The sequence below is a fragment of the Musa acuminata genome, chromosome BXJ1-9, assembly GCF_036884655.1.
Source record: "Musa acuminata AAA Group cultivar baxijiao chromosome BXJ1-9, Cavendish_Baxijiao_AAA, whole genome shotgun sequence".
Lineage (NCBI taxonomy): Eukaryota > Viridiplantae > Streptophyta > Magnoliopsida > Zingiberales > Musaceae > Musa > Musa acuminata.
The window spans coordinates 10660379-10677034 of record NC_088335.1 but is presented as its reverse complement, the minus strand read 5'-3'; the positions used below and the strand labels follow the sequence as shown (position 1 = coordinate 10677034).

The following is a 16656-nucleotide window of genomic DNA, read 5'->3' as shown; positions in this document are numbered from 1 at the left end:
ATCAGAAACTAGCTAACCTTGTCACGAAAGCCTAATATTCTTCTCGAATAGATTAAGATATCTGCGACCTCTAAGGTACTGGCCAAATCTAGCATTAATCCTTCCGTGGATAACAACCGACTTCAAACACAATAAACATTTACGTGATAATTAACCTTATTACGTGGAGAGTATATTTTATTCTTCCAGGAAATTGGTGGATTGTGAGAACCTGACCAAACTAAATTGGTGGGTGTGAAAAGCTTTAATATATGCTTGTTTGATTCAGGCTTTTTTATATACTGGAGTATGAAAAATGAATGCATTAACGTACGGTAGCGGTATTTGTGAACGTGTCCTTCTTATCGTTTTCCCTAACCAAATATTAGTAGAATATGGTCTTCTCATTCCTGAAGAAGCCACTAAGAAGAGGCAGGAAGTGTGGTCAGAATTCATTAATGGATGTAAGCCAACTAATCTCCTCTCAAGTCTACAGTATTGTAACAACCTGAAAGCTTAATTATATATGGATATACTTAAATATATTTTTCTGCTGTTGGAATCAAGAAGATGCCATGCCATGCACTGGGTTGGTATGACTCGTGCATGATCGAACTTTTGTTCTTTAGAATATAAACCACCTTCATGAGAACACAAAAGAATTGAGGAAAACTATTTAATGCAAAGCCAGCAAGGAACAAGTAACAGCATATTTTCGATAAATTAATTTATCGACATATTGTCTTATCTGCTTCATGCGTCCGAGTATTGTATATAGGTTGGGATGTCGGATCAGTGAAAGTTTGATGCACTGAAATATTCATTAACTTATTTTATATTGTAATATGGTCAACAAAGTCGTACGATTTCTGCTTGAGGAGAAGCCATGAAATGAGGGTCAGTAGTTCAAGGTAGGTATTGCTTTGGTAGATTGCAGACTAAATTAGTCTACTAAAATATATATGTTTCTGACATCTGGGTTTGATATGTTTTAACAGTTGGCCTAACTTCCTTACTGGGAGTTAGATAAGTTCTCATCCTTTGAAGTTGGCAAACTGGTCAGTTCTATTGACTATGATAGCTTAACAAATAATAAGGTATCATAGTTGAGCTTGATGCATATGGTGGCAGTGATGCTAGATTGACCAATAAATACTTCAATAAAGGTTCAACTTCATCTTGATTCCAGTATTATTCAGATAATATATATAACATGAACACTAGTTACTGTGCCATCAAATGACCACTACATTGGACCTGAATGATTGAGCTACTAATGTATGTGTTTGCTTAGCAATTTATTATATCTGTAAACATGTAGTGATCGAGGAAGCAACCACAGTATCTCTGGCTGTCTACGTGGAGAGGCAGAGGCCTAAGTAACAGTGCTGAGTTCAAGTTCAATGACAAGAAACCCCCATTGATTCTGCTCCACTGGGTTATCTGCATTCCTTTTGCAGAATCAATGTGTCCCGGTCACCTTAGAACATCTTCCCTGTTCCGTCCTTGCGAGGAATGGATTCTTCGATTTCCAGCTTCTGCCAGTTACCTACCAGAGATGTCATTTGCTCAACCTTGTCGTACAAACCCAAAAGCCCACCCGTGTGTACGAAGAGAACCTTCCGTTTTTTCCACTTTGTTTGGTTCGCAGTCATATCTCTTAACATACCATAGGCAGCTTTTCCACTGAAAAAAATAATACAAGATACAAAGAAGTTAGATATGTAGAATCATGGTGCTTGGCAATAACAATTCTCATGTCAGATACACTTGTGCAATACTTTGGTATATTCGGAGTTTATAAGATTCTCTTTGTCACTCTAGATTAATGTATCACATTATGCAAAAGAGGTAATCATCATATCAAGGTTCATGATCATTAGGTCATGGACAGGGCAACTGAGAAGAGAAGCCAGATGATTTCTGCTTCTTCACAGAGATGATCATATTTCGTTGTAGAGGAAATATTGCATTAACCTGATTCCACAATTAAAACCCTGGATCATGGTGTGGACATCATCTTGACTAAAGGAACATTATACACATGAAATAACCAAAAGAGTGCTTTGTATCCCAGTCTTTGGTTAACAGTAATACATTTATGGAATGACCATTCATCACTCTCTCCAAATAAACCCAACATAGTTAATGTAGATTTATCATAACATGCCTCTCTGAGAATTTAAAATAGAAAAATATGTCCCTTTTTTTTTGCACTAGATTGTGAATTGTAGTGAAAGTGTCAGCTTGGACATATGACATTTAGTTTAGGTGAAAGAAGATATATTGTAACGAAAAGTAGAATTAAGCTTTTCCAATGTCAAGTTTCTAATTAAAACACAAACAGTGCACACAAGTGACCATGATGTAAATTGCCGTGTCTAGCCTTTGTAACTTTACATCAATAAGTAGTTGCACATAGTTTGCGAACAGATATTGTGTAGAAAAAATACTGTCCACTTTCTTTGTCACATCCTAATACATGTTTTTATCAGGCTATTACATAAATTAACATGGACAGATTTTTAATAGATCAATTATAGGCCAAAGCTCTGCTGTACAAGGACAGATACAAGTTTTCTCATGTACAACTCTAACCAAAATGCTCAGATATTATTAGATGAAACCAAGATGTAAATTTATCTCTGTAGCCAATTTAACTTTATATGAACAAGTAGTGCCAATGCCAATGCAAATAGAAGTGATACTTGTTCTCCCTTACAAGCTTGCCACTGGAAGCAAACGGTAAAAGCATCTTTGCTTTGGTGAAGAATGTAATGTGGAATGATAATTCTAAATTTTAAGATGAGTTTCGAGTTTGGGAACATAGTATATTAAACAGTTATGTGGAATTGTCATATGGTTAGTAATTAAACAGTTATCATGTTTGTAGTTAAACATTCAACAGTTATATAGTACATTAAGTATCAATTGTCGTGTGGTTAGTAATTAAACAGTTATTAAGTTTGACAAAACAATGAAATGCCAACCTAGTTGCATTGAAACTCACAACAATGATTTCCTCAATAAACTTATATGGCTTCCATAAATTTTGGAACATCTTCAACTATGTTTCAACGAAGCAATAAGTTGTAAGAGAGGATGCAACTTGCCCAAAAGATATGAGAAAAGATCTCAAAAGCACCTGTAGACTGGGTCAAGAACAACTCCTGTTGCTGCTGCAACATCTTTAACAAATTGAAGCTCTTCTGCTGTGTTCATGGCATATCCTAAGCCCTTGGCCTGGGATGAAAATGAAGAAACTAGCTTTAGAATATAGAACACTGTCGAACTTAAATGAACCAAAAGAAGAAATAGTTAACAACTACACCAGCTAGGTGTATAAGATGATGAAATTGTTTTACTTATAGGATATAATTCCATAACGTCAAGCACAAATGATTTGATCACCCCGGTCAGTAAAGATGACAGTAACAACCATATAACATGAATATAAATAGATTTGTAACTGTCTCCTCTCTTGGCCCGATCTCAAAACTTTAATGGTCATAGTTCAACCATTTCATCAATCACCTTGTGCCTTTTCCACATCCAATATCATAAACAAAAAGAAAAAGATAAATTTGGAGAACTTCAGATAAATGAAGAACAGTTTTAAATCATTTAGAAAATTTTACAACAAATTCAAAGAGAGGTAGTAACATCTATAAAGTGATGAATGATGATAATTGATTATTCTTCTGGGGGTTAGATGCATTATATGACTCATATTCAACAATTTTATGGTAATAGTTGATTATACTTTTGGGAATTGGATGCATTGTATGACTTACAGCACCTATATAGTGATGAAGGATGATAATAGCAGCTCTACTGAACTAGCATCTAAAGACTCGTGCTTGCCACAATCATTTTTGCCTCAAGCTGTCCAGAATGTGCAAATATACTTTATAGTATTGATGTCTTTTTTAAATAAAAAAATCCAATAAACACAACACCACATAAACAAGAAAATTTTAAAAATATGGAATTCTCAACTCACATCCTGAATATCGATTATATCATGTGAATCAAAACCGGCTTCTAGTCCATCAATCAGGCCTTGAACGAAGTGGTAAAAGTAAGTAGGATCATCACAAACAGAAAATGCGTGAACCTAGTACCGAAACAAAGTTCGTCAGCAACTAAAGAGACATTGAACCACTATCAAAACAATGAGCCACTAAGATTAAGATAATGTGACATACCTTTGCCTTCAAACTACTCAGTCTAGATCCCAGAGAAAGGCCAGCAATTGTTCCACCACTACAAGTTGGAAAGATAATTTCTGGATGAACATAGGCTTAATGAACACATGTATTATATATTTAAAAAAAAAGAATTTCAGAGATACGATCCATGAAGCGAAATGGATGAGAAAACTAATAAAGTTAAAATTGAATTTTGAAGAGGAAATAAGATAGAATTGTGATTTACAGACCACAACATAATAGCACACAATTTAAATATGTGATTCTAGACAACCAGGTGATGAATAAAAAGAAACTAATTCTGAACCAAGGATTGCAATATTGGTCAGGCCAGTACAGTATGGGTGGTATTTACTGGTCCGACTGACCGTCGAAATGCTAGCCAAGCCCTACAGGAGTTACCACCTGATGATCCTTGTAAACTAGGCTTATCAACTGGTACACATGTCACCAGGCTTGTGCTAGGCAATAAGCCCACCAATGATGAGCCCAGCTACAGCTGGGGCCTCTTTGGCACCTTTAAACCAGTCTCTCCTCTCCCTTTCCCTTTCATGATGCCTCTCTTACAGCCTCTCTCACTCTCATTCCCTTCTAAATCCCTCTTAAATCTCTTTCATCTCTCTTCCAAAATCATTCAAGAATGTGTAGGAGAGGGTTTCTACTATATCTTTCCAGTAAGGCAAAACTCAAGTTTGGGAAATATATCATAGCTAAGGACAAAATTTGACATAAAAATTACATGAAACATAAGTGACAGAAGGTCAGAAATATATATATCATTCCATGATTCATGTTGGCATACATCATCTATTTTGGTAAACTAGCTTTTGTGGGCACGTATATTATGGATATAATGTCAGGTGGATACAAGGATACCACTGGAAAAGAGCTCAAGTCACTAATCATGTATGTTATGAACAGAACATCAGCAATATGAACAACCTTGCAAAAGAGCACAATTCACTGGTAAGCTGTTAAAAGAGAGTGTTGTTTAACCTTCCACATGCAACAACAATGTCGTCAAATTGGAATTCACCACAGCTGTTATGAATTTGCTGTTCAACCTCCCTTATTGCTTCAATATATCCCCTAAAAGATCAGCAAAATCTTAGGGATCACTTCTTAAAAGAAATCAAGCAATAGTTTGAGATCATCATACGGCATGGTGCTTAGAACACATCAGAAAGACATGGAATATGTACTAGGTAAATTTCCAAAAAAATGCATCGCAATTAATTTACCTTGAATAATACATATACAGAGAACAGCTGAGGTATACAACATATAAAACTACTATTGATGATTTAAGGAAAAAGAACAAACCTGAATCAATTATGTTCATATTTATGTCAGCAGAAAATAGGCATTGCTGTAAATACGACTCAATGATATAAATCAATCAATAATTCTTGCACCGATGTTCACTATAATATTTAGGGTATAATGTGTTGGCCTCCTGTGCAGTATGGTAATATCAGGGCATGGATGGCAGCATTCTAGAGGATTGGATTGAGGTTGATCTGACTTTATCAAGGGACAAAAGAAAATGGACCGAACAAGTTTTGCTCCAATACCCGATATGGGTTGGCAACACTCAGATCAAAGAGAATGAGGGAGAGGAGGAATAGAAGTAGGAGAAGGAAGTGGTGTCTATATGCACTGCAGGAGGTGGCGGCAGCAGTAGCAGCAATGCAAGGAGAAAGAGGAGGCGATGGTGCTGATAGGAGGAGGTGGATGTCAAAGCAGTGATGTTGGAGGTTGAGGCTGAGAGAAGGAACAAGAGGGAAAGCCGTCAATAACAGCAGTTGTCAACTATACAGATTCAGAAACATAAAAAAAATTAAAAGCACCCACATTTTGAATTGGGCTGGAAATCTCATGCTCCACATGCCAGTCCTCTGTCCGACCGGCAAATACCAAGCAGCACCAGGTGCTATGCCTGGTGTTTAGAACCTTGGTTGCCACTGTGACATCGAAATACTTGCATGAATGATGTAAATGTCTTACATTATGCTACATAAGATTGATATATCATAATTATCATGATAAAAAGAAGCCATCAAAAGGTTGATATGCTACATCTGTTCATTCTGTGTTGGCATCTAGTTGCACGACATGTATGATTGACATAACTCACCAAGTCCCAAGAGAGTTTGATCCACCAACAGGAATAACATATGGCTTTCTCCCTTGGTCCATTAGTTTCCTCTTTAGCAAGTCAGCAAGAGTCTAGGGGAAATCAACATTGTATTAGGGTGATAACATCAGAAATCAGACATTAACAAATCAATAGAATCGAATGGAAGATTTTGATTAAAAAAACTGCAATATAAGTACAAAAGTAGTAGAAAATCTCAACAATAATATCCCCATGATAAATTTGTCATTTATGCTATAAGATCTTAGAAATGTGAAATGATATCCTGTGTGAGCAAAAAATATTGCATAAAACACAGTTAAAAGAAATAAAAAAGGTCTAGAAGAGAACTGAGCAGTCTTCAACGACATAATTATTTCAGAACAAAGTGACCATTACAGAGATCTAGTTGAGAGAAGAGCAGTCTTCAATATAAAGCAATTTGATATAGTTATTTTGGAAAAGAGTCACCATTGCAGTAAGTAGACATATCTGGAGAGTTTATATACTGACAAAACTATTTCGAAGCTCACAAGGAACAAGAGCTAGTTGCTGTTTTCATGATTAGCAGACTTCAAAAAAAATGGAAACAAGTTTGGGTTATTGGGCACTGCTCTAAATGCATGTGGAGTATTCACTACACTGTTGGTATCTAGCAACCAATCTTAAGGTGAAAGGCTTATGATGGTAGAATCACTAAAATCTGACAAATTTGACAAACTTAATGTGATGGGGTTTATATAATAGGCAGTACACCCGTTAAAAAGTACTTCATATATATATAATCACCAAGACTAATCAATACATTGATACTCAATTCTGATCAATGATACAATTGAGTTTTCTATCTTTACATAGCAAGCTTCAAATAATATAAAACGTTCACATATCGTGAAATTCAAAAAATAAAACGAGTCATAGGTTAATGTCCATAAAGATATAGTAAAAATTACAGGACATGAGGACAAGGTAAGGGTTCATTTCTACTGTTAATGCAGGATCAGAGGAAAGTATATGTACCAGCCCTACCTATATGAATAGACAGGTTATGTCCACGACTCTATACCGGATCATCCAGGTCATAAAAGCACAAGGCACCAAGGCTCACCCTTAATAAATCATTTATATAAAAAGAAACTAAAAGATCTACTTGTGTGCCACAATGGGTTTCCGGATATCTCACAGGCGATCAACGTTCTTTAGTAGGGTTTAGAGCCTATACACTGGCCAAAATTCTTCCAGAAATAAGAATTATGCCACATCGATTTGATAATAAAAGGAACCATTAAATCATATCAATAGAAAGCTATATTGGTTATCAGATGATGTCACCACAAATACTCTGCAACAAGAACATCAAGTACAGAGACCAAGTTACCCACTCATAATAGCTTCTGAAAACAACTCAGGATAGGTAACCATCCATTTCATTGAGAATGAGTGCTATTTTTCTTATCTTTGAAGAATAATAATGCAATTGTCATTTCAGTTATTAAAATTGTTCATCGATGATCAGAATACATCAGAAAGGACTAACCACACTTCCAATCTTTGCATATTCTTCTTTCGACACGAGGTCGATATGAGCACCAACTAGTCGCTCGACAAGGAGATTGCCTATCAAACCAGGGTCCCTGTCCGCTAGAACCTACAGAAACTCAATTGAATACTCAGATCCCCGTACCCCTGCTTGAACTTGAAGAAAAGAAGACTGAATGCTCAAACAGCTTCACCTTGGAAGTGCGCAAAATCAGATAGCAATCCAGATTCAAATATCTTGCGGCAACAGCAGTAGCGCGACAGTGGTTGCTCTGGATCCCTCCCACCGTAATAACACAGTCGGCACCGCTCGCAGCAGCATCGGCCATCAAAAATTCCAACTTCCTTACCTTGTTCCCGCTCAACTGCATCCCCGAAAGGTCGTCGCGCTGCAAGGTCCCGACTTTCTGTCAGTTCTACCGAGCAAATGGCATCCGGCAGGTCAATCGAAACCAAAATTCCAACCTTTATCCATAATTCGGTGTCCTCCGGCAAGTTAGGGAGATTCCATCTGTGAATGGGAGTTGGAAGCTACAAATAACCAGACAATATCGGTCGAAATCCCATCTCAGTAAAAGGAAGAATGCGATTATGGAGACATAGAAGGATGAATTGGTGTACATGGCCGAGGGAGAAGGTGTGAGAGGGAACTGGGCGGAGGTGGGATGCCCACAAAGGGGGATCGTATCGCTTCTTGGAGAGGAACCCGCCGATGTGGGCCGCGGGCATCGCGCCGCCCCCGTCCATCGAGCAGCAGATGGTGGTGCACGTCCTGTTGCGGTGGAACCCTGGGGCGGCAAGGAGTCCTGAGAAGGTGGTTTTGGCTGAGACGATGGTGGCGGCGGTTGTGGTGGTAGCCGACGCACAGGTTGCCGGCCGCAGGAGGATGGCTGAGCTCATTTCCTCTCTCGCTCGCGGCTGGCGGCGCCGTTTTATATCGGGATTTTTCTACCAATCCTTCAGAGACTCTAAACCGGTATAATAGGAATATAGCGGACCGATACAATGGTCAACCGTCGTTGCCACTTGACCCAAACACAAGCCTCTCTTGATGTAAATAGACTCCACCCGCTTTGCCTTACGGTTCATCACCGAACTCGAAGCCATAGTAGGGATGACATTTGGTAGGATTTTGATTGGATATTGTGTTACGTTGATTTAAAGTTAACCTCAATTAGATATTTAAAGTTAACTCACTTTTGGCTCACTTGATTACCGAGTTTCCATAATCTCTAGTTGTTTAACGTAAGAGAATGTTGTTTAGAGGTCAACAATCAATGGAAGAGATGGGATTAATAACCAAAATGGCAGATTTTTAGGCGCAATCTCCTTCGTTCATTGCCATGACTCAATTAGTATTGAACATTTGGATCATAGCATTTTAATAGCAAATCTCCAAATTTTTCATGATCATTATGTTGATTAATTTTACCAGTACATGCCTTAATTTTTAAGATAACCTAAATGTTCTGATTGTGTGTTTCTTAATGGATCTTTGTCGTGCAAACTTCAAATCCAAAGTAACGAAGTTAGACAATTTCGTTTGACTGCAAATAGCTTTATGGAGATAATTTTCATCTTTCCATGAACCTAATTAAGTTTTCGATTCAACTTTCAACACGTTATTTAGACATTAGGGCCGAGCAGAGTGATGTGGATTAAATTGACTGCTAAATTGTGTTGGCCACTCCAATCTCCAATCTTAATAACCGGTAATACATCTTTGGACATAGGAGGGAACGAGAGATTCGAATGCTTTTTTTTTAGATAAATAATATAAAAAATATTTCGATCGTACACTAAGAACAATCAAACGACGAATTGCAGAGGTAGGAGAATCAGGGTCAGAAAAATATCATATTAAAAATTAGACATGGAGCCCATGAAGCCCAAGGATTGATCAATGTGCTAAAGATTAAGCTCTATGTTATAAGTTTAGGCATCATGTTGAAAGGATCATATATTATGCCAAAAGAAAGGATGTCATGGGGAAGTCGACATGTCGATAGATTGGGTGACATGTTGAAGGAAAGGATAGTATACCGAAGGTTTGGATGAAGTGCTGAAAGATCGAACGATATGCCTAGATAACATCTGAAAGCTTCGTAATTATGTCGGATATATGATTGAATTTGTAAAGTCATGATCGAAGTCTTTTGGATCAAATTGAGTTGGTATTGGATTGAAATTATGCTAACTTGTTAAGTAACCCATTGGGCTTGAACCAACGTCCAACTAGGCCTAGTAAAAGGCTAAATTAGTAATCTAAAGCAAGCTTAAACTGTGGTACCATCAAGCCCATGTGATACTACTGGTTGAGTTAGCTGAAAAGCGTTGTTTGTGCTTTTTCAATGGTTTCAACAATAGTGCCGCACGGTGGTACCTCCGAGTGCCGACAGTAATATTGCCAGTACCCCGAAATTTAGATATTTGAATTTTTTACTTTATTCTTGAAACCTTTTAAAGTCTATAAATACTTCACTCATACTTGCTTTATGGAACACTAATTCTTGAATACAAGAGTATTATAAACTCTCATTGAGCATTGTTTGAGTCTCTTCCTCGAGTTTAGATGTGACTATAAGTTGTAGGAGGTAATGTCTCTTGTAAAAGAGTGAGTATGAAGATTCTCTCCTAAGCCTATTAAAAGAAGAAGAGTTATAACAATGGTAGTTGATCTTCACTCGTTGGAAAGAAGATCGATAGTGAAAACCGATGACCTCGAGGAAAAAGGCATCAGGATTGGACATAAGTCGAGATGACCGAACGACTATAAATCGATTTGTACTTCTTCTCTTATCTTGATTTGCTATTCAAGTTTTTGGTTTTATCTATTGAAATTTAAAATTGTTATAGCATTAATTCACTCCTCTCTTAGTGCCCAATCTTAACAAAACCAACTTAAAATATATCTGAATTCAGTGTATATAAAATTGATCTAGCTTTGTAATATAATGAAAGATTATTTAAATATTCTTTACTTAAATCTTAATTATTATTTATTTAATAGAATATTTATGTCGATCATAAAATTATGGTTGATGGAGAAATAAATTAAAATCGATCTAGTTTAGCATAATTGCAACTAATGTTTATGTTTATAATGTTGATTGATATTATCATTTATATATTTTTTAATTAATTTTAATATTTTAAATTTTTACTAGGATATTTTTCTTAGAAAATATTCATTTTTTTTTTCAAAATGTATCCCTCTTTTGTTTTTTTTTTTCAAAAGGTATTCCTAATTCAAAAAATACCTAAAATAACCCTAAAAAATTTTTCTATCAACATTTTTTTGCCTATTTTTACTTGTTTTAAATAATTATAATGTATTCATTGGACTCGTTTATAGTATTTTTAATAGTATTTATATTAATTTATTGAGGTCATTGTTTGTAAATCATTATAGTACTATATTTTTAGAATTATAATTGATTTGATTGAGATTATCAGTTCATTTAAATTGTTTGCATTATCTTTGAGTATGTCTTATAGTGTATTTATCATGGTGACCAAAGTACTATAACAAACTAATTTTTTATTTTTATTTAGGTGATGTCATTCCTAAACTATTTTAAATGCCTGTTTAAATATATCAAATGATTTCTAGTATATTTTGATTTTATTTGACTCATTTACAGTGTTTTAAAGTAGGCTTTATAGTTTTTTTTTATTGTGATGGCCAAATACTGTAATAGGAGAAATAAATTTCACGTTACAATCTGAGTATTTTATAAATTAGAGATACTATTCGAGAACAAAATAAAATGAGGATACTGACTGAAAAATACTCAAAATGTGAATATTTTCAAGAAATATAATTTTAAATTATCTAATATATTTTAAAATAGTATTTAAAATTGATTTAAAATATTTTTAGATTTTTACTATATAATTTTAAAGTGTTTAATATATATTAGAATATTTTCAATTAAACGTACGATTTTGTTGACCCATCAGTTCGAGCGGTGACTGAAGGTTTGACCGGATCACTTTCCCGTTCGACTCCGGTGACATCCAATTATGACTGCGATGCCCGGTCGAGAGGGGCACAGACGGGCACTGGTTAGGTCTCCGGGCCCACAGGAGCACTCCACACAAAATTGAACTCTGAACGAGTGGTTGGAGTTTAATCCTCGAAATAATCACAGCTCCCAGACACACACACACAGACCCCCCAAAACGAAAAGGACAGATTGATCCCTGTGTGGGGTCGCAGACTACCATATCATGAGCAATGTCCATCACAAATACCCACTAAATGAAATGCACATAAGGCCCGCAGAGTGAGCTTAGTACAGATAGCCACTGTGTGCGTTGCTGTGGCTCACACGCTATCCTTCCCCCCACAAAGTTAATTAGTGTCTTGACAAAGAAAAATCAAACACCTGCTGCCGCCGGTGGAAATAAAGACCGGAACTGCCCACTTGTTTCTGCGTCAAGACAACCCTCCTACAGCTACCAAAGATGCCTTGGTCTCATGCCTTCTCATAATTCCAAGCTGTCCCTATGTAGATCGTACTATGTCACTGCGACAGCCCAGTTGCCAGGAGTTGCACCCATCAACAGCCATGACCTAATAAACCCATGTATTAGAACTTGCAATCAGATAAAAGATGTGTTTCACAAAACATGCGACGATGTTCCTGGTGGAGACGAAGTTCAAAGTCTGTTTGCAGAAGTTGGAAAGGAAGCGAGAGAATACAACAAAAAAATGCAGCAGATTAGTCGTCCAAGCATCAGTGCTTCTTTCTTCCTTTGCTTATGCCTGTTTGATCTCACACCATTGCCTCGCGACCATCGAGCGTCTGCATGAATGCAACTTGTGGAGGCTGAGACAGTAAAGATGGCATTGGACGATTGGTTTCGTCGAGCAAGCTGCTGATCGTTCGAGCCTTAACCATGCCGATCTTCTTTCTCTTCAGAGTTGACGCCTTCTCGTTATCTTCTTCCATTTTGATCTCACCGGCATTATATTGCTGCGGCCATAGTTTCTCCTTCTCCTCCTCCTCCTCCTCCGGGATCGTTGTGGTTCCCCCGGAGCTTCTCTTGGACCTAGCAGTGCTGGTGCCCAATTGGCCTCGCACGCTGGTCATGCTCCTCAGCCTTCCCTTCCCCAGATGGTGCTCGCAAAGAGAGTAGCCGACGAGCGTCTGCTGGCAGCACCGCCACCCCCTCCCGTTCACCCGGCTGCACCGCGACCCCTCCATCAGCACTGCGGGGCTCCTCCTCTTCTTCCCATTTGGCACATTACCGTTCATCGGTTCGTCTTCCTCCTCCTTGACCTCACTTTCGCGTCTCGCATGATCACTCCCATTAACTCTACTGCAAGCACTGTTATCTACTGAGGAGTTGCGCATCTTCGCCCTCCCGCTCCCCTTGGGCTTCTTCTCTTTCTCCTCTAGCGTATCTTCTGATCCTCCATTCCCACACCCATAGTCATTTCCTCCTCTCTTTTTCTTCGCCAAGAATGCCGTGTCTCCAACCTGTTCCGCTGCCGACACCGGTGCACTTGAGCTGCTAGTGATCCACAGAAAAAAGATTAAAGACATCGCGCATCACAACACCTCCTTTCCCCGACATCATCACACCATTAGGCCATTCTGAATAACTCTTCATGCTTGTGCAATGAGATACCACTAGTTTGTCAGTAGCGGAATACTACCACATTGAAAACCGAAAGAGGTGGAGATGTTGTGTGTGTGAGTGTGAGAGAGACAGTGTTGGTGCGTGGATGGGTGCATGATTAGATGAAGATGGTGGTCGGGTTGTCATAATGGGTCAACCTGGCATGCATGGTAGAAGCAAAAATACTTGGGATGCGCTTAACCTCCATATTGTGGGGGCAAATATTTACCGACCTCGAGTTACTATTGACCTCGGCATCCCATCTGTTGCTGGTATCCACCATCCCATCCTCCTCCTTGGCTTTCTTTCTCAACACCTGCAACAAATCCCAAACAAAGCATCCATCACATTGCACCCATCAGGGCCACAGGACACACAAGGGGATCTAAGAAAAGCAGCACCAGCAGCAGCGAGGAACAAACTTAGAGTAGGGAAAGAGGAAGGTTGTGAAGGTGAACAAGTACCTGCACACGACCAAGGTTGGTCCGATGCGCAGAAACAGTGGCTTTCCTGCTGCTTCCGTTTGACATGCGACGGGGCTCACAAGCAGGAGGAACCTGAGGAGGCCTCCTGTCGAGGTTGTCTATTTCCAGATCCGCATCAGAGTGCAACCTCTCTCTACCTCTCCCACGATCTCCTCCGTTACTGTCCTTCCTTCCATCTTCCCCATCTGCTGGATGGAAGTGGACTGATGGATCTGGAAACAGAGGAGGAGGAGGGAAGGGATTTGGCCTCTTCCGGATCCTCATGGTGGATGGGATTGGGAGAGGAAAAGAGATGGGTGGCTGAGGAGAGAGAGAGAGAGAGAAGGGAAGGGTGGAGTGGAGTGGATTTTGGACAGTGCAAACCCCCCATTCCTCCTCTCAAGCGGCGATATATGTATATTAAAGAGGGGCTATTCCTTTTCCTTCACCAATGGCCGAGTGCTGTCCCTTTTAGCTGTCAACATATTTATTCCTTGGATTAGATGCGTGGAAGAGTTTTTATTAGTAGATAACCACAGCAATAAACAACAAAGTGCGCCCTTCAACGTGCGGCACGTGCGGTCGGGGGTGGGGGTGGGGGTGGGGGATCTTCCACCGGCGAAACCGGCTGGCGGCGGTGATGTATGTACGGCGCAACAACTGCAGGGGAGAGGGGAAATTTGGCCGACGGAGAGAGAGGTGGGACCCTCGTGGGCGTACGGTTTGCACGTCCACACGAAGACGTCTCATTTAAAGGCTGTTCGTCGATCGTGTTGAGGTGGAGGGACGGGATGTCTTCTCCGCCATATGTGATGTGTGTCTTCACTCGTATCTTTTGTTGTAATTCAAGTATCCCGTCGATCGCGTGACTTAATATCCATACGCGTTGCCACTATTCACTCAGGAGAAGCATCACAAGTAATAGCTTATGAACATGAAGGAGTTCATCAACATTTATTGTTTCTTGTGTCATTAGTAAGATCATTAGAAAATTAACTCCCAAAGAAAATATTATGCAACCGGACCACATCTTTGAGATGCCTATCAATGGTAACACATGTTATAGCTTGTGTTTGATCTTGGCTATTCGAATCCTGTTTAATCCTTTTTCAAGTCTAAGTCAAGATAGAACTTATTGAGTTAGACATCTAAACCCCACTGTATCGGGAGTATTTTTAAAAATATCTTTTCGATATTTAAATCAGCAATCTAATCAAACAAGTCAGATTTAAATTGTTCTATATGTGTTGAGTGTATGAACAATATTAATATGGTAATATGGTAACATAAATATAAGAAATTATCATAATAATCTTTCACTAATGTTGAGTCATTATACTCGTCCATTACACTAGTTAGACTCTTTATCCGTCAGTGCTAGATCAGTATGCTTATGTTGTTACACCATTTACTACATTGTTGGTATGATAATGGATCCATAAAAATTGCCCGTGCTTATTTTCCTACAATTAACATTTATGAGATATAATTATACGAGAATAAGATAGTAATAGAATGTCGCTAAAATGACTTCCACACATCGACTAGGTGACTCAACAATGTGGAGATGAGATGTCATGTATAAAACGGTAGTAGTGCCAATAAATCAACCACATTACTTTTGCCATAAAATCTCTAAATTTGTTAACAACTTTGAATTTATTTTTACAATATATATATATATATATATATATATATATATATATATTGACATGGGAGGAATGACATATTCGTTGACATGTTGCTTCTATTTGTTTGAGATTAGAAATGTGCATCAATCGACAAGGATTTTGACTCACCCCACAAGCTACATAGTGTTGATATAAATATTGACTCAATAAATCATCATTTTATAATCATCTGAATATGACACATATTTCATAGTCCATTCATTGTTTTAATGATACAGTAATCATTCCTAATATTTACTATAGCCTTCATCGAACGAACGATCGTCCATCACATTATAAAAAGATCCTTAGGTGTATATTCTTATAGAATTAATTCCAGACGAACAGATTTTATGACTTTAGCAATTGATCAAATCGATATATTCATGACAAATCTTTTCTTTTTTAGGGTTACGGTCCTAATTTCTCGACTTCTTAATATCTCGTTATCATACAATCTTATTATCATAATCTTATTATGATAATACAATCTTATTATCATAATCTTATTATGATAATACAATCTTATTATCATACAAACAAATTTGATACTACTTTTGTTAGTCTCTTTCTAGAAAAATATAACCTCGAGTGTTTACGACAATATTATGTACCCATCAACAACATCACACTATCGACTATCCAACTGCTTAACTCTTGCCAAAGATGATTCCTCGACTTTGCCGGCTTCAGTCTCGTTAATGGAATGGAAACACCGGCAAACGGCATCTGCTATCTCATTTCGTCCTGCAGGTATTGTTTCCTCGTGCGACTTAAAAATATGTTCCATATCTGCCTTTTCTTGACATCGAAAACTCAGTAGCAGCAGCAGCAGTAGAGACGAGCAATAGATGTCGTTGCCACTTTCGATTGAAAATGGAACATGAACGAACACAAGCAATATGTTCGAAGGAACATAAACTGACGAAACCAATAGTTACGGCAACTATTTCGCGTTCCATCGAAAAGCTCTTCAAGTCCTGAAACACAACATAAATGATATATGTGAAGCAAATTAGATTAGC

At 38.1% G+C, this 16656-nt stretch overlaps 2 protein-coding genes across 3 annotated transcripts; both read right to left on the bottom strand.

The window, feature by feature from the left end:
- Window positions 1-1135: 1135 nt before the first annotated feature.
- On the bottom strand, window positions 1136-8805 carry LOC135593168 (D-cysteine desulfhydrase 1, mitochondrial-like). Its single transcript, XM_065083019.1, has 10 exons — window positions 8488-8805; window positions 8332-8397; window positions 8061-8255; window positions 7865-7975; window positions 6328-6419; window positions 5187-5279; window positions 4188-4245; window positions 3983-4096; window positions 3125-3222; window positions 1136-1665 (listed from the first exon to the last, which is right to left on the bottom strand). Exons 1-10 carry the CDS (start codon window positions 8764-8766, stop codon window positions 1461-1463), a joined length of 1311 nt encoding a protein of 436 aa, XP_064939091.1. The 5' UTR covers window positions 8767-8805; the 3' UTR covers window positions 1136-1460.
- Window positions 8806-12109: 3304 nt separating this feature from the next.
- Window positions 12110-14364, bottom strand: LOC135593166 (uncharacterized). 2 transcript variants are annotated; one of them, XM_065083017.1, is made up of 3 exons: window positions 13962-14364; window positions 13731-13813; window positions 12110-13389 (listed from the first exon to the last, which is right to left on the bottom strand). In XM_065083017.1, the coding sequence occupies exons 1-3, from the start codon at window positions 14244-14246 to the stop codon at window positions 12648-12650; spliced, it is 1110 nt and encodes a 369-aa protein (XP_064939089.1). In that variant the 5' UTR covers window positions 14247-14364; the 3' UTR covers window positions 12110-12647. The 2 variants fall into 2 exon arrangements, with proteins under 2 accessions (XP_064939089.1, XP_064939090.1); XM_065083018.1 differs by having other exon boundaries at window positions 12110-13386; window positions 13962-14363.
- Window positions 14365-16656: the final 2292 nt, after the last annotated feature.